The 19,249-nt window shown below is 38.6% G+C and overlaps 1 protein-coding gene across 1 annotated transcript in view; it reads left to right on the top strand.

Annotated features, from left to right (window-relative positions):
* Window positions 1-19,249, top strand: part of ADCY2 (adenylate cyclase 2) — a 432,318-nt gene that overhangs the window by 393,156 nt on the left and 19,913 nt on the right. The window contains exons 17-18 of the mRNA XM_077808711.1: window positions 8,965-9,132; window positions 10,783-10,869. Coding sequence (XP_077664837.1) covers window positions 8,965-9,132; window positions 10,783-10,869 — 255 coding nt within the window. The remainder of the gene's footprint in view (window positions 1-8,964; window positions 9,133-10,782; window positions 10,870-19,249) is intronic.

Raw genomic sequence — 19,249 nt, 5'->3', positions numbered from 1 at the left:
GGAGATGCAGTCGGTCCGCCTTGCCCTTTATCACCTCGGACAGAAGCATGAGGCAAACCAGGGCTCATGGGTGGACCAACAGACACTACTTTCAAATTCTCTAACTTTGAGTGCATGGTGCACATGCATAACCCTCAGTGGAATACAGATAGGGACCACACATCTTAAAGAACCTCCAGTTACAGGTAGAAACCTCCTCTTTCTTGTTTGAGTGGTCCCTTCTGGAGTATGTGAGGTGCAGGAGATGGTTTCTCAGTTTTTCTGAAGTCCTTCTGCAGAGCTGTTCAGCATATTTGGAGTTGTAGGAAATGATCAGAGGGTTATAGATGGTGAGTCCTCTGAGAATGATGTTTTGTTTATTGCGTTTTCTCAGGAAGTAGATGTCGATGTAAGTTGTGTTAATGTTGTTCAGTGAAAGACTCAAGGAGTTCCATCTATTTAGCTTATCAAGGAGTGATTTTGATCAGTTTGTCAGTACTTACATGGGGAACAGAAATTTGAAAATAGAGGGCTCTTCAATCTATCAGACAAAGGTGTGACAAAAACCAGTGGCTGGATGTTGAATTCAAATAAATTCCAATCGGAAATAAGGCACATGAAAATAATTAGACATTGGAATAACATATGAAAGATTGTGGTGGATTTTTCATCACTGGCAATTTTTAAGTCATGATTGGATTTGTTTTCTAAAGGATATGCTCTAATTCAACCACAGTTATTTTACTTGAAGCAGGAATTAATTTAGAGGTCATGGCCCCGTGTTTTGCAGATCAGACTAGATGTTCACAATGGTCCCTTCTGATCTTGGAATCTTGGAATCTACGTGAATTTACACCCACAGATAATTTGGCACTATAAATTATTTTCTAAGGTGTGATGTATTTTAAAGTCTTGATGTACACAGATATTATATATTTAAATAAGATTTACCTTACAAGTTGTTTCTCAAAAAGATACACTTATAGTTCAATGAAGAAATCTTTATGCCTCTACAGAGTATTCCTTTTGGGTACCACAATGATATAATACAGGAATTACAGAGGAAAATTTGAGTTTAATTTAGTATATTATGGTGATTTATTACATTGGGTGGGTTTGATTAAGGCCTCATAAAACACAGTTCCCAGTGCTTATCCCTTAAATTAATTCTGGTGTCAGATATCTAAAGAAGGGTAAGATTTATCTCTGTGATTTCCATTAATGTTAATGGAAGGTGTGTAACTAAATTCTTCAATGTTATTTCAAAATTTTACCCTGTGTCTAGCATCTGTGGACAGACTCTTGTAAATATATTAAGGGAGAAGGTAAACTTATTTAACTACATGGTTGCGTGCATCATATTTATTCAGTGAATTTAAATCTGACGAGTCTGTGACATTTACCTTAGGCAGCTAAGTAAAGTAGGAAGTTTACAATTCTTTGTTTACTTCTTTAATATTTGAAAAATGATATTTTGTCTTTTTTGTCATCAAATCTAGAACTGGCTGAAATATGTTTTAAAAAAACAAAAATGAACTAATGTAGAAACGTACAGATTTTAAAAGGGTACATTAGGAGTCAAGACCCATTTTGTCTCAGTGCACACACATAAAATGTTAAGAACATAGCAGTGGCCAATACGTGGTGCTCTAGAAACTGGCAAAATAAGCCAGCACCTGTATGCAAATGCAAACAGTGAAAGAGGGTTTTTGTTTCTGCCCTGATTCTTCAGACTTGATTTCTTCAGCATATCATTCTAGCATATAATCATAAATAATAATAATTAATTAATTGATTATTAATAATAATATTTTCCCCAACCCTTGTCTGTTTTTTTCTATTTATTCAAGTTCTTCAGGGCAGGGACTGTCTCTTACAATCTCTCTGTATAGTACCTAGCATAATGAGGTGCATATCTCAGTTAGGGCCCGTATATGCTACTGTAATACAAATAAATAATTACAATCTCAGCTACTTAATGATAAAAATGCATTAAAAAAGCAACAGCATCCAAGGGAAAGATTGTCTGGTCCAGCACAGGTACACAAGTAGGTGAAACATCCCAATTAGCTCTTCCACTCAGCACGTACTGCACAAAAGCAGTGCTTAATGCAGCCCGGACCTCTTCAAAGGGTGTGCAGAGAGAGTTGTTATGGTCCTATCCCTCTCTGTGCTGTGCAGCAAGGCTGGCCTTACGTGGGAAGGGAATGTACTCTGCACCCTTTCAAAAGCTGCAGCTGTGGCTATACTTCCTAAAACTCCCTCAGATCTGCATATCCCATATACAGTGCCTCTGAGAACTACGAATGGGAGAGTTGTGCCCCTCTGAACTGGCCCCAGAGGGAGGCCATGTTTTAAAGGTACAAGAAAGCCCTACATGCATTTCTTTTTTTATTTTAACCTTGCATTTTTGTGAAAATATTAGTTTTAATTGGTGATAAAGGTATATTTTTAAACAATTTGTTCTTGATTTTGTTAGATTTGATTGTAGTGGATGACATGACTCTTCACGCTAAATACCTCAGTGTAAACACACCTGGAAGCTAACAAGTTAGTTACAAAGCTTAAAAGAACCTGGTATCACTATCTTGCATTTGTACTGTCTTCTGGTCAGATAAATTAGAAAAGCACAAAAGTGCTCATCCTAGGTTCCTCTTCAAAGGAGCATCCGCGCAGCAATCATTGTCATCCTGCATTGCACACGGTCCACAACAGAGGATAGATTATGTGAGAGAAAAATCTGCTTGGAGTATAAATTAAAGGTGAAAATAATAACTTAGTGCTAGTTTGCTGAAATACTGGTAAACATTGGGGTTAATAAAATTACAACTTTCTTTCCTTTCCACTCCCCCCTCCACGCCCCAAGGATGTGAATGCAGAGGCTGAGCTATCTCTAATGGAGAGAAAAGAGAATGCTACATTAAAATACTGTGTATACAGGCACTACAGAATCTCCAAAGTGACATAAGTGAGATAGCAGGTGGAGAGAGTTGGACAAAAGAGACAAAAATACAAACACGTACTTCAGAAGTAATTGGTGTTTGGTTCATGGAAACTGACAACATTTCTGTGTATTTTTCCCCTTGTGTATTCTTTTATTTAATTTTTTTAAAATACTGTTCCTTTTGATTTTTCTATTTACAATAGAAAAGAATTTACAATTAAGATAAGTAATTAATGACTGAGCTTTTCCCTCTCATGCCCTTTACTTCTTTGATCTGTCACCACTGAAGGCACGAACAAACTTCATATTATTTTCTTCTAGTTTTTCCTGGATGATCCTGTGATAGTTTTCATCCCGATTCTTAATTCATCAAATGCAAGTTTTCCCAAATCAAGTGATCAAACACTGTGGTATATACAGAACAACTATTTTTACCTACCAGTAAGTTCATTTTACATTTCTTTCTTTATTTATAATTTGCAATGTCTACATTAAACCTACTGTCACTGGACCTTTTGAGGCTTATTGGCTCAGAGGATTTTTCAAGAAGCCTCCGAAGGGTTGATTTTTTTTCCAGAGGTACTGAGCGCTCACAACTTAATTTGAAGTCAAGGAGAGGTGCAGGGCCTCAGCTCTTCTGAAAATCAGACCCTAACTTTGAATGTCAATGAATTTCAGATTAAGAAAGAGGTTTAGAGGAATGTCTAGTAGCCAAGAACTCTAGAGTTCTAATTCTAAAAATATGGTACTGTACATTATCAGTAGAGCACACCTTAAATGGATTAGGAACTGACTAGCTGACAGATTTCAAAGTAATTGTCAGTGAAGAATCATGATCAAATGGGTCTGTTTCTAGTGGGTTTCCAGAAGTATAGGTACTAGGCCTGACACTATTCAATACTTGCATCAATTATCTGAAAGTAAATATAAAATCACTGCTGATCAAATTTTCAGATGAAACAAAGACTGGTGGAGTAGTAAATAATGATGAGGACAGGGCAGTCAAACAGAGTGATCTGGATCACTTGGTTAACTGGGCCCATTCAAACAAGTTTACTGTAATACAGCCAAATGCAAGGTCATACATTTAGGAACAAGGAGGGGTGCTCAGACCTACAGAATGGGGTACTATATCCTGGAAAGCAGTGATTGTGAAAAGGAATTAGAGGGTCATCGTGGACAAGCAATTCAACATGAGCTTCCAGTGCAATGCTATGGGGGGCGGAGAAAGAGGCTAGTGTGATCCTTGGATGCTGAAAATTTGGAGAGGGTCCAGAAAAGAGAGACAGAACGATTTGAGGGCTGAAGACTGTGCCTTACAGTGAGTCTTAAAGTACTCCATCTATTTAGCTTATCAAAAAAAGAAGATTGAGAGGTATCTTGATTAATGTCTAACTTCCTTCATGGGGAGAAAATACCTAGTACTAAAGGGCTTTCTATTCTAGTAGAGAAAGGCATCACAAGAATCAGTGACTGGAAGCAGAAACAAAATATATTCAAATTAGACATAATATTTTAACACTGAGAATGATTAAACATTGAAACAAATTACAAAGAGGAGTGGTGGAATCTCCATCTCTTGATGTCTTTCAGACCAAGACTGGATGCCTTTCTGGAAAATATGCTTTAGCTAAACATAAGTTATTGGCCTCAGCACAGGGATAACTGGGTGAAATTTAATGGCCTGTGATATACAGGAGGTCAGGCTAGATGATGTAATGGTCTCTCCTGGCTTAAACTCTCAAGAGTTCTGCCTCTAATAATTGTCTCCCTCTGCGGCCATGGGCAAGCCACTCAACATCTTTGGCATAGTTTTCCAATCTATAAAATGAAAATAATGACTAATTCAGAGGCGTGTTGTAAAGATTGACTAGATAATGTGTTAATTATAAACATCATTTTAATTAATTCTGAAAGAAATGTTTAATCAGCCAGGGCCTGATTGGTGGACTGACCTCTTGCAACTCTCACTAGTTTTCACTTTATGTCAGTGTGAAAGCAACGAATCTAAATGGGGATTAACTTCATGCATATTTTTATTTCTAGGTCAATGGTTCTAAAGAAGGAGCATATTTTTTGCAAAAATTTTAATAAAAATGTAGTCTCTTTTCTTAATTGAGACATTATGGAATTTGATATTTTGCAAGGAGTTCTAGCATCCAGGAAGATTTCAGAAGGTGTCAAACATTTATCTCCTGATCTGTTAGTGTGAGCTCATTGCTTATTTGGTAACACTTTTCTTTACTATGTAAGGATATGATTAAAGTGCTTCTGCTGTAAATAAACTGACCTCAACCTTCCCCAGTCCTCTGTATGTACATACATGGAAAAACTGTTAGTCCACTAATTTATTTTTATCTTGTTTTAAACAGAAACATTTTATAGTCTCTTTTGTCATGTTATTTTGTTGTGCTTTTATAATTCTTTTGAGGGTTTTTTTCACCAAAACAAAGGATCAATTTTTAACATTCTGTTTGACACTATCCAGTGTCTTACTAAGATACCCAGCTCTTCATGGTATTGTGACTTTTTCTAGTAACTGGTGTGACAGGGTTGGGCCAGATGGCTACCGGAGAGTAATAGAAGGCAGATATATTAGCCCCAGGCTAAGTAGGTCCCTTTTCCCTGGGTAAGGTAACAGGGAAGGTTCCAGAACAATCAGGAACGTTCTGGAGACAATTAAGACAGGCTGATTAGAACACCTGCAGCCAATCAAGAAGCTGCTAGAATCAATTAAGGCAAGGGCACCTGGGTTTTAAAAAGGAGCTCACTTCAGTTCGTGGTGTGAGTGTGAGGAGCTGAGAGTGAGAACGCGGACTGTTGGAGGACTAAGGTGTACAAGCATTATCAGACACCAGGAGGAAGGTCCTATGGGGAGGATAAAGAAGGTGTTGGGAGGAGGCCAAGGGGAAGTAGCCCAGGGAGTTGCAGCTGTCGCACAGCTGTTCCAGGAGGCACTCTAGACAGCTGCATTCCACAGGGCCCTGGGCTGGAACCTGAAATAGAGGGCTGGCCCGGGTTCCCCACAAATCCTCCCAACTCCTGGTCAGACACAGGAATCGTCGACCTGGACTGTGGGTTCAGAAAAACGGCCAAGTTGAGGGCTGCCTTGAAGCTCCAAGGCAAGCAAATCCGCCAATAAGCGCAAGACCCACCAAGATAGAGCAGAAACTTTGTCACACTGGTCTTTAATATGTTCCTTTAAAATTTAAATAATATCAAAATGCATTCTTTACATGTAGCATCCATATTGTCTGTCACTTAATAAATGTGTTAACTTAGTTATGACAGAAATAGACAAAATATTATCATTGCTTTCTTAATAATTCAGGTATAGTGAATAATTTATGGTGGAATAAAGGTTTTAACACTCCTCTTTCCTATTTATTTATTAAAAACCTCCTAATTGTACAGTAGTTCCATCCTAAACCACCCAAAGCTCATAATTTCAGAGCTCATAATTTCTGGCTTGATAAAGACAGCAGGGGAGAGGCAAAATCCTTTTGAATTATTAATCAATCACTGATTTAGAAAAATTAAAAATGTATAGATAAAACTATTCTATGTTTATTGGATGATACATTGAACATTCGTGGTGGCAAAACATTCTTTTTTTAAACTAAAAGTCAGTCTTTTGTATATGTGTATAATGGCATTAAACATTACTCCCACAGAGAAACTGCCTGTGACTTATAAAAAGTGAAGCTGACAGATCTGTTGAGTATGTAGACTAGAATGAATGAATAAGAGATTTTTAAAATGCTTCAATCCCAGAAGAATTGAGCCCTATTTGGAACCATGATAATTAATATTTTTTGCGGCAATATGAGATGTTCTTAGTTACATTACTGTGCATACCTCTGTTATACAAGACTTGTCAGGCAATACTTAATCGGTTGCAAAGGGACTGGTTGTCTTTTTGTTTTGTTAGGAGGCTGCAAAATGGTTTCCAAATGTTAGAAGTTATGCAGAATTTATATCTTTTAGACCCATATGATCTCCTCCTGTGAGAGACAAAATACAATAACAATTCCAGTCTTGCCAGCCTCAAATGTTCAAAATTTATTACTCAGCTCCCAGAATATCATGAGATGTTTTATAATGTATTTGGAGTTCTTTTTATGTGCCTCTAGATGTTGAGCCCTTTGAATTTGTATTTTCAAGCTGTCCTCCACAACCATGTGGGCTATCAACTTATTTTTTTCTTTCTAAATAATGCTGAAAATCTCAGAATCACAGCACTCCAGGGCCTGAAGCTTTAAGAAAAATACCAAATACCACAAGTCTCTTGAGCAAATCACAAGAGTTGGGAATAGCGCAGTTCTGTGGCTTTGAAATAGCTGCTGTCTGGGTATTCTGTACCCATCTTCTGTGTGCGCTGCAGGGGTCTGAAGGCGAAGACTAGCGGTGAGGCTACAAGTACATGAGAAGCAAAGCAATCCTTTATATAAAAGTCCCCCAAATCTATAGATTCTGGCCAGCTATGCAGATGAACTCTTCCTCCATGCTGATCTAGGCAGGGCAGAAAATGGCTGGCCAGAAAGCTATTGTGCCACTAGTTTGCTAGATTGCAGTTTTGTGCTCGCTGAGAGGGATCAGAAACCTCACAACACACATTAATGGTAATTCCAGTGGTATTGACTTTTCATATGTTTTACCCCTTGCTGTTCCTTCCTCAAACCCTATCTGTGCCCTCTATCCTGTCCGGTCTATTGGCCGTATGGATCTTTTGCAAGAATTAGTTAGGTGGCTATGCAGAGGTGGCAGCTTTTTGCACAGTTTTACACCCTGGTCTAGGCATACCCCACCCCACCCTGCCCCATTCCCCAGCTCTGAGGGATTGAGGTGGGGAAAGAAAGGTCCAAATCACAGTGCTTTAATGAAACTGCCTAGTAGTTTAAATCCAAAAGGTAGGTTTGCTACAAATACAAATGGTTCCATGGCTTTAAATTTTGTTTAACTGAAAACACGATTCTTGCAGGATTTAAACATCCCCATGCAGTGCTGGGAACCAGACAGAAGAGCATTAAGCTAACGTATAAGAACCATGGCCATGTCTGTATGTACAGCGCTGCAGTGGTACGTCTGGTGAAGATGCTCTGTGCCACCTCTGTGAGCAGCAGAAGCTGTGTCAGTGGGAGCAGCTCTCCTGCCGACATAGCGCTGTGCACACCAGCGCTTATGTGGGCGTCACGTATGTTGCTCATAGGGGGTGGAATATTCGCACCCCCGAGTGACATAAATTATGCTGACATAGGCTGTAGTATAGACATAACCAAAAAAATGAAATAGACAACCTTAGGGTTATGTTTTCAAAAATGCACAGCAATCTGAGGTACCTACATTTTTGGCTTCTCAACTTGAATCAGGCACACCCATTGAGGCAGCATTTGCAAATTGGGCTGTCTGTTTCTAACCGGTGCTCTTTTCTTTGTTGATCTTTGTGTTTCATTTTGGATGCACAAACGTTAACATTTTTCCAGTATGAAAACCACTTTCAAAAGTAGTAATGCTTACATAGTAGAAAAATGGATTCTGCTACTTTATATAGATTGAACTCACAAGATTAAATGAAGATTTAATATAAGTAATTCTGAACAAGAATTACTTTTTGCTTATTTCAAGCAGCAATAAATTATAAGAAGCACTGGAGAAAAATTAAAATCACAAGTTAACTACGGCTGATTGTGCTGTGCAAAGCACTCATAGGAGAGATCTCCCAAAATGAGTATATGGTGATTCAGGTTCAGTCAAACATACTTCTGTCAACAAGCCAGCAGTGTTCCAGAAATATCTTAATAAGAAATAAAATATACTTGGCCTAAGAAAAGCTACCTTTTTTTTTTTGAAGTATAAATGTCCACAGGGTTCTGTTTGATTATTTGGTAGTAATGAGAGATTTCCTATTTAATTTATATGGGGGTTTAATCATTTTTGTAAAGCTAATGTGGCCATTTTATTACAAATTACTTTCTTCTCTCCAGTTAATATTCACTAGGTCGAATCCTAAATGTTTGTCTTGTTTGGTTTCCATGTGCCAGTACTTTATCTATAGCTGCATTTTGGGGCTGATATCCTGTTCTGTTTTCCTGCGGATAAATTATGAGTTGAAAATGGTGATCATGCTGATTGCATTGGTGGGCTACAATGTCATCCTCCTGCACACTCATGGCTCCACACTGGATGATTACAACAAATTCCTGTATGCAATGGCACCTATGAAAAGGTAGGTTGGTTATTTTAGCATGCTAGTAGGGGAAAGACAATTAATAATATTGCTTGTGTAGCAGAGCAGAACAGAGCTTGGATTTTTTTTGAAATATATATATATATATATATACACATCTACAAATCCCAATTCAAGATAACAACTGACTCCTGTGTACTAAATATATGATTTGATTGTATATGTAACAGTATTAGAATAAAAGAAATAAACCTGTTCAGACTGCATAAATCATCTGATGTTTGCACTATATTATGGTTTGATTTGTGTTGTCATAAAAAAGGATATTAGGCATTAGCTTTTTGTTACCTGAACCCTGTTAACATGTGTTGTTGGTTTTTTGCACACATTCTTTTTTCCCCAGAATTAGGGCATTTGTCTTAAATTGTTAACTATATAATACGTGCTTCTCAGAGCAAAGAGAGGTTTTCCTGTGCAGAAACTACTCCTCGAGGGGGCAAAGGAATGGGTGTAATTGGGAATGACTTCTTACATGGATGAATATATATTTTGCATCGAGTTAGTTGGGTCTTTGCTGTGGGCAAGATAATTGTGTCCCGAACCTCCCCGTTACAGTGTAGAAAGGACGTGTGTTACTTCTACCCAACCTTTTCTTAAAAATACATTTTTATAAAGGTAGCATGTGTAGGCAGTGCATATGCCACGGTAGAAAATCATGAGTGCTTTGAGTAGAATTCCAGTACTTTGCCTTCTAACTCCATTCACTGAGCCAGGTCTTAAGGCACTAGGATACCATGGAATAAGAATCTGAATAGAATAGTGAGACTTGCATTGTGTTTCTGTTTACCTTTGAAAATGCAAAGTGTAACACACAAATGGGGGAGTGAGGAGGTGTATTCAGGTACACAGTATAATACACACCACACGTGTAGTTGACATCCCTGTGATATACTGCAGAACCATTTGATATGTTACATTTCTCATACACCTTTGACTACCTGCACTTTGCCACTAAGGTAGTTTCTACACTAGCATTTTTCTTAAAACTTTCCCACCAGCGGGAGCAACAGTGGCCTTGCTCATGTAGATCAGCTTCTGGAAGTGTAGACCAGATCCCTCGCCATACATTCTCTCATCTCAAAGGAACTCAGGGTTTTAATAAGCTGTCCACGGGAGGTGGTTAGTGTGGTTCTTGCCTTGTGTGGTTCTGAGCTTAAGAAGCCTCTTGGTACCTTATGATTTCATTTCACTTCTTCACACTCAAGAGACGTGGTTAGTCACTACAGTATGGAAGCAGAATATAGTACTGCCATCACAAACTCTCTCTACAGTCTACTTATACCAACATATTGAAAAGCAATCAGAAACTCTCCTTTAACAGGCAAAAAAAAGCATTAAATATATTAAATTTAATATTATTCTCCGGATTTACGTTGTACAGTCAGAAAGCAGGGCCCATTATATAAATATATTTAGTAGTACAGTTTTAATATTCCAGAAAACAATAAAGCAATTTATATTAAAGTTTTTAGTTTGATTACTAAAAAGTTGTGCAAGGAGTTTACAGCACAGAAATGAGGGGAGGAAACCAAGACTGTGATTAAGTATTAAGATTACAGGTTTATTTTTTTTCCTTTTTGAGCAATTTATTTTAGCTGTGTTTCTTTTTTACAGGCCAGGAATATTGAAAGACCTGAAGACAATGGGTTCTGTGTCTCTCTTTATATTCTTCGTGACATTACTAGTTCTTGGTAGACAGGTACGCAGCATGCTCTTTTCATCTGCTTTACTATTTTTGAATGCATATGTGTGTTTGTGTCTGTGTTTACACATATATACACATATACACATAGAGTGTATACACAGAGTGGTATTATGTAAAAAATTAATGAGATTGCAACCAGCGTCCATAATAAACTCTTGATTTCAGCACTCCTGTAATTTTACCTTGGAAAACTGTTTTGGCTACAAGACTGAAGATTACTCTAAAGGAAGGAGTATGGTGAATGTTTTGGCGAAGTAGAATTTACAGATCATTTTAAAAATTCCCCTGATTTGGAATTGAGTTTTATTTAACATTTCTTTGTCTCCCTCTTATTCAAACACCGCTTGGTACTACCTCTTCAACCTTCCCATTTAGTTATTACCTTGATAACTCATTGGCTAGAGTTGCTTAATTACAACCTATTTTCTTCACAATTATTACCCATTGATGCAGACACAATGAGACGACTATGCTATAGTCTGCTTAAATGTGGAGGCTGCAACTTTATTAAAACTATTATCCAATGGGGGACTACTCTGCAAACTACTTAGCAGGGCTGTTCCAGTGGGGGTTTTAACTGGGCACCATGACACCTGTATACCCTCAGGCCTGCCCAAGGACTTAGGCTGGAAGCTGGAGTCCCCAGTCCATTCCTCTCCTCCACTCAGGAGGTAAGAGAGATGAAATACATGGAGCCATATGTTGCACAAGAAATGGAGGCATACCACCTCACTGCACAGTGTGATGCTCAGGCCCCATACTCAAGCAAGCCATTGGGTTACAGGGACTTCATATGAGATACATTTTAACCCACCTGCTACACTGGACCCACCACAGTTGCAATGCTACGACTACACTGCGCACTTCTTTCAGCGGCATGTATGGTATGCACTCAGGTAGCCCTTCCACTATGGTTTTAAGCAATGCTGTAGACTGTGAGGCACAACTTAGGTGAATAGAGGAGAGACATGTATGTTGGGTGTGGGTGTGTACCTGAGTATATACCCTACAGACGCTCTACTTTCCCAAGCCATGCCTCCCATCTGCACTACTATTTTTAGTAGGACTGTCAAGTGATTAAAAAAAATTAATCACAATTAATCGTGCTGTTAAACAATAATAGAATACCATTTATTTAAATATTTGTGGATGTTTTCTACATTTTCAAATATATTGATTTCAATTACAATGCAGAATATAAAGTGTACAGTGCTCACTTTATTATTTATTTTTTATTAAATATTTGCACTGTAAAAAGCAAATGAAATAGTATTTTCCAATGTGTCTAATACTAGTACCATATTGCAATCTCTTTATCATGAAAGTTGAACTTACAAATGTAGAATTAGGTACAAAAAAAACCTGCATTCAAAAATAAAACAATGTAAAACTTTAGAGCCTACAGGTCCATTCAGTCCTATTTCTTGTTCAGCCAATTACTCAGACAAACAAGTTGGTTTACATTTGCAGGAGATAATGCTGCCTGCTTCTTGTTTACCATGTCACCTGAAAGTGAGAACAGGCATTTGCATAGCATTGTTGTAGCCAGCATCGCAAGATATTTACATGCCAGATGCGCTAAAGATTCATATGTCCCTTGATGCTTCAACCACCATTCCAGAGGACATGTGTCCGTGCTGATTATGGGTTCTGCTCGATAATGATCCAAAGCAGAGCAGACCAACACATGTTCATTTTTGTCATCTGAGTCAGATGCCACCAGCAAAAGGTTGATTTTCTTTTTTGGTGGTTCGGGTTCTGTAGTTTCCCCATCAGAGTGTTGCTCTTTTAAGACTTCTGAAAGCATGCTCCACACCTCATCCCTCTCAGATTTTGGAAGGCACTTCAGTTTCTTAAATCTTGGGTCGAATGCTGTAGCTATCTTTAGAAATTTCACATTGGTATCTTCTTTGCATTTTGTCAATTTTGCAGTGAAAGTGTTCTTAAAATGAACAATATGTGCTGCATTCTGTGTTGTAATTGAAATTGATATATTTGAAAATGTAGAAAAACATCCAAAAATATTTAATAAATTTCTATTGGTATTCTAGTGCGATTCATCACTATATTTTTTTTAATTGTGATTACTTTTTTTGAGTTAATCACTTGAGTTAACTGTGATTAATCGACTGTCCTAATTTTCAGTCACGTAGTGACCCACTGCCTCCCAGCTGCGGGAGCCTTTCCCTGCTGCAGGAAAAGGCTCTGGCAGCAAGGAAAGACTCTGGCAGCTCCACACTGCTGGAGCCTTCTGCAGCTGTAGATAAGGTCTCTGGCAACAAAGAAAGGTGCTGCCAGCTCCCTGGTACTGGAGCCTTCCTCTGCCACAGGGAAAGAGTCCGGCAGCTGCTCATTTCCAGAGTCCTTACCTGAAGCAGGCAAAAGCTCAACCAGCTCCCCACTGCGGGAGCCTTTCCACTCCACAGATGAAGACTCTGGTAACAGGGAAAGGCTCCAGAAGCTCCCCCCGCCACAGCCTTTCACTAACCTATGTAGCTACATGTCGCAACTAGCTTTTCACTGCAGCGTGAAGCTACACATATCCTACAGATGGCCAAAAGTGGCTTTAGCTCTTCTTAGAGCTGACAGCTAAGAAATTATACTTTAGCTGTATACTGTACTTTTGGAGCTGCAGGACGAGGATTTTTCTCCCAGCTCAGCACATGTGTGGGTTCTTAGGAAGAGACAGTACCCTCTCTGCTGACCGTGAGCCCCCTTGTAACTCATTCTACCCCAAAAAATAAAGAAAAAAATAATTCCACACACTTGTAAACTTTTTTAGAATTACGCCTAATTAGCACTTGCAAAATTTTCAGAACATATACCTATACTGTATTTTGATATTACAATACTTCAAAATTGTTCCTCTTAACACTTTTTCCAAGTGTCTATTGTTTGTATCTGCCCAGTTAAATCCCATTGCACTACAAAATTTGAAAGGGAGGTAAATTTTGATATTGGGTCATGTGTTTTTCAAGAGCAGAGTTGTTAAGAAGGTTCATAAACTGTCATTATTTTAAAAGTACAGAAGTTGGTTTATTGATGGAGAAAGAACACATGGCAGTGGAGTATCTATTAGTTGTTGTCTTCCAATCTGTGTCAGGCTGGTTTTGAAAAATAAAAGGAATCTCCATGGTATTGTCAAAGTCAGATTCAGGACTCACATAATTTGTCAGACCACTCTGTTTATTAGCAAAGTGCTTTGCCAGTGCACCCAGATATGTGAGCCCCTCTCTGAGGCTCAAGCTAACTTATTTATACAATAAGCCAAAGCCAATTTAACATAAGAGACAAAAGGAAACAGAAACTGACAAATATACATACATATCTTATTTGTATACTAACGTTTACCAATCTCCTAGCTCAGTAGGAGCTTGAAGTTAATTAGTTTGAGGACCCATTGTCTCACACTCCTTAATGTTTTTCTTCCTGACAACTATATTTCAACAAACCCTTCAAGCAGCATTTCTTTAATGAATTATAATTTCAATATAATTCATGCTACTTTCACAGTATAATGACTTCTGCTATATTTTCCATTAAAATTCTCCGTTGATCGAAGGAAATAAACACAGGTCTTGATTTGTATCTTCATCTCTTCCACTTATAATCCTTAATAAATCTATGCACTCCACAATCTTCATTCAGTGAGACCTCCTACCACCATTCCAAGGTGGACTGACATGATTTGCCCCATATTCCAGGTATTGTAATTGAGGATTAGAGTTTGAGAGGCATGCCAAGGCTTGTATAGGAATTTTGTGACTGAGCTAAGAAGAAAACCTTGATAACTGATATAATAGACTCATATCATATCCTCAAGAGCATATTGCCTTACATACAAATTACCTTACATACACTTTATTTAGTTAAACCAACTGTAAAATTGAGCTAATCATGCTTTCCCAAATTTGTAAAGTGCTTTGCTTTTATATATAATATAGCAAGGAAAAACACTAGGAAAGCACAAAGGCTTATTAGCTGAACTAAGGCACAGAAAAATCCAATGCCTTTACTGAGATGCACTGTGGCATAGTGGTCTAGGCGTAAACTGTAGATCCTAATCTTGGGTCAGTCTCTTACCAGTAATTCTCTACATCAACCCTTATTATGTCGAGTGAGCTCCCTCTGTAGAGCTGTGTTCTTTACAAATAAAGGCAGCACTTTCTCTCCTCACCCTTTCTGTTGTACACAAGCTCAAGAGTCACAGCCAAGAAAGTAGCTGATCCCTGTACCAAAAAAGCTGGGTCTCTTTGGTATTCAGAGGATACTGTACCTGCAGGGATCCCTCTTGTGAGGTTTGCAAGACATTCACAAATCCCTGCGTGGGTACGTTCAGGAGATACCTCTAACTAATAGGTGAAAGTAGGAATCTTAGTTTTTACATTGATTATAAAAATAAAAAGATTTAATAGGATTTTTACTTTGTTATATATAACACTAGTTATACTGTGGAAATGCTAATAAAAATGAACATTAAAAACAAGTTGATACAAATAAAACATCTGAGAGTAGCTGGTCCTTTGTTTCTAAAATTGACTAACAAATCTAAATACATAGGGAAAGAGGGCTAGATTCACAAAGGGGACATAGGCATTGCAACACCTAGCCCCTAGGCAGCCAGCCACCCAGTGAAGGGCTCTAGGGTGCTCAGGCTCCCCTGCATCATCCTGGGAGAATTATCTGACTGATTAACAAAGGGATGCTCAGAAGCCAGCAAGCTGAGTGGGGAGCCACCTAAGCTAGCTGGGAATGAAATGCTGAGGAGAGGAGTGGGGCTTCACAAAGGTTCTTCAGCACTTCACTCTCATTGATCTGGGCCTGAGGCGCCTGACTGACAGATCAGAGAGAGGCAGTTGGGGATCTAGGCTTCTAAACCCGGTCATCCCTTTTTCACAATAAAATGAGAGAGACCCATCCTATTATAGCCAATAATGTGGTTACGTTATTTGCCTAGTTTGTGAGAGAATCAAGTCCCTGCTCCAATAAATATTTAATTACAGTATTTATACAAAGTAGAATAGCTTCAACAAGAGAGACTGAGCCAATAGCCTGGCAGCTAGGGCACTCACCTGGGAGTTGGGAAACCTGGGTTCAAGTCTCTGCTCCAAATCAGGCTGAATAGGGATTCAAAAGTGGATCTCCCATGTTTCAGATGAGTGCCCTGGTCACTGGGTGGACGCGTTCTCTCCCTCCTGACCTTCCAGCTGTCTTTTGTGTGAGTTGGGTACGCTCTGAGTACAGCTACCAGATTGGGTCCCACACATGAGATAGGTGCGAGAATGTCAGGTTTGAGAATCCTATGGGGGCTAAGGCATGAGCGCGAGCTCTGAACAGCTAGTTAGCTGTGGGGCATCATCAGGCTTTGTTGGCTTTACGCATGTCTACCAGTGGAAACATGGGCACCTACGGTGTTAGGCAGAAGCTGAGTGGTGCCTTTGTGAGTGTCACTGCTGCCTAAATGTTGGATTTAGGCACCTAATTGCATCTTTAGGTATCCTTCATGAATCTAGTCCAGAGAGAATGCATTTTTTAGTGTACAGTACTTTAGCAGTATTTTTTAACACTTCTTGTTTAATTCACAGCTAATTTTGATGGTGTATCTTTGTTCATAATATCGACGTTCTCTTCACAATATTACTGTGACATCTTAGATTTAAAGAGATAAGTAATAAAGCAGTAAATAAATTATTTATTTAATACAAACCTTAAACACACTAGAAGACTTTTTGAAGACTATAGTGCACATAGCACCTAGTTTTACCCAGTCTTTTCAACACAGATGTTTGATACCATATGAAAATTGTAACTTGATAGAGTATTTAGAATTCATGACTTCAAAATTCTGTTTCAGCTTTCCAGTTTACTTTTAACTAGCTTATGGCAATCACTGTGGCATTTCAGTTTTTTAATAGACTTATTCTGCAATTATTATATTTGGTGGCCTTTTCCTTTGTCATCCTTATTAGGAACCACCTGGGTAGGAAAGCTTGTTTGTTTTTCACTGTAAATTGACACTTCCTTAATATGATTGCAACAAGGAGTTGAAAGAATACTTCTCTTAATTGAACAGTAAAATAGGTATTCTAGAAAAGTGACTGATGCCTTTTGCATAATGAGGTCAATTTTGAAACAAGATTGTTCATGAACTGATTCTTTGTAATAAGGAATTGTCATTTGGTGGTAAGGATGACTGCAGAATGTCAACAATAGAATCCTAGAAAAGGTGATTTGTATACAGGTTCTCTGTTCCTTTAAATCTGCCTCTGTACACACTTAACTATTCCCACTCTGATTTCCTTTTTTTACCACTTGAAAACACTTGATAGCAATATGAATAGCTCCTTCAGAAGCTGCAGATTCTTTGCTTGTTCTGCTTCACTATCCTGCTAGTTCCAGCTTTAGCTTGGACAGCATGCTCCTGCTGAAATGCTAAGACCCATTTTACTTTCATGAATAAAGTTGTTCTCCTTTTGGTTGCAGAGACATTATACTTCTAGTATCCAGTTTAATTTAAACCTACATTCTTCTTCCCACAGTAGATAGATCAAAGTAGATAAGTTAATTCATCTTACAGTTTCTCTTTTTGTTTTGTAACTAAAGTATGTGCATAGTACTCGGGCCTCACCATCCAGCCTGTCATTAATATCTAAAGCCAGCTTCAGTCCATTGATCAATACGTGTTAAACAGAGGCATGGTTTTCTTCTACTATTTCCTTTTAAAGTTTGTGTTCACAGATACCCTTTTCACTCCACTGTCATTTATCTGCATTTCCTTTGAAGCCACATACAGTCATTGGAATAATATTTGGGTGCCTCATTCTACTGTTTTAACATCTTAGACTGTAGCCTCAACAAGACAACTATGCATCAGTTCATACTGTGACAGCACTCTTTTATCCAGAAGAACTGTATGTATTTTTGTGTGAAGGCTTACTAAGATTACTAAGTAGTAGTTGAAGAAGGCATCAAATTATTTGCATAATCTTGTTCTTTAGTGCAATGTCTAGGGGTCTTTTTCAGACCTCCCAACAGTTTTACTCTGGTAGAACTCCACTGACTACATGGAAATCATTGTTGATTTACACCAGTCTAAATTAGATCATAATCAGGCCCATATAGTCTTTAAATGTAATATAGAAATAATACCTTGGATTTATCCCAAAATATGTTAATCTAATGGAAAAGCTGTGCAAGCACCTCCAGAATGGATAACAGTGAAATTTTCAAAATCTGTACAGTAAAGTTACTATGATGAAATTGCCAAATTTGCAAAATACCACAATAACCCCAACACAACAATCTTAATTCCCTGGTATTGTGAATTGTCTAGATTTAGGAATTTATACGGTCCATGTCTATCAAGGTAGATCCAAGTATGCAGGGCGTATAGGTATAACAGAAAAAGTTCCTTGTCATGGGATGACATTGTGCAAGAGTCAGAAAGCCATGAAATAAAATGAATTATTTTCAGCTACATACATGATCATTGCAGAGTAACAAGAAATTGGAAAGTAGTGAAGAGACTTAGGACGGCATGGGAAATGAGAATGGAGATGCTATGGTTGAAAAGGAAAAAATATATACTATATACTGTAATCTACTCTTATGGTGGGATTTAATACATATAACAAATTCCTCCTCTACCTTGGTGGGTCTTGCGCTTATTGGTGGATTTGCTCGCCTCAGAGATTCACGGCAGCCCTCAGTTTGGCTGTTTTCGTGAACCCCCAGTCCAGGTCAACTCCTCCTGTGTCTGACCAGGAGTTGGAAGGTTTGGGAGGAACCCAGCCCACCCTCTATTCCTTCCAGCCCAGGGCCCTGTGGAATGCAGCTGTCTAGAGTGCCTCCTGGAACAGCTGTGCGACAGCTACAACTCCTTGGGCTACTTCCCCATGGCCTCCTCCCAACACTTCCTCCTCCTGATAATGCTTGTACTCCTCAGTCCTCCAACAGTAGGCAGTCTCAGTCTCAGCTCCTAACGCCTCTTGCTCCCAGCTCCTCACACACACACACACCACAAACTGAAGTGAGCTCCTTTTTAAACCCAGGTGCCCTGATTAGCCTGCCTTAATTTATTCTAGCCACTTCTCGATTGGCTGCAGTTGTTCTAATCAGCCTGTCTGTCTTAATTGTTTCCAGAAAGTTCGTGATTGTTCTGGAACCTTCCCTGTTACCGTACCCAGGGAAAAGGGATCTACTTAACCTGGGGCTAATATATCTGCCTTCTATCACTGTCTTGTAGCCATTTGGCCCGACCCTGTCACAGACAAGACAGCATCACAAAAATAAACCTCCCAAAAGCAAACCTGTCAAAGATCTACTGCCACTTCTGCTACTAAAAATAAATGGTATTTGAGAAGAATCTGCTCTA

The sequence above is a fragment of the Eretmochelys imbricata genome, chromosome 2 (assembly GCF_965152235.1).
Source record: "Eretmochelys imbricata isolate rEreImb1 chromosome 2, rEreImb1.hap1, whole genome shotgun sequence".
In the NCBI taxonomy this organism is placed as follows: Eukaryota; Metazoa; Chordata; order Testudines; family Cheloniidae; genus Eretmochelys; species Eretmochelys imbricata.
This window is presented reverse-complemented; position numbering and strand designations above follow the sequence as displayed.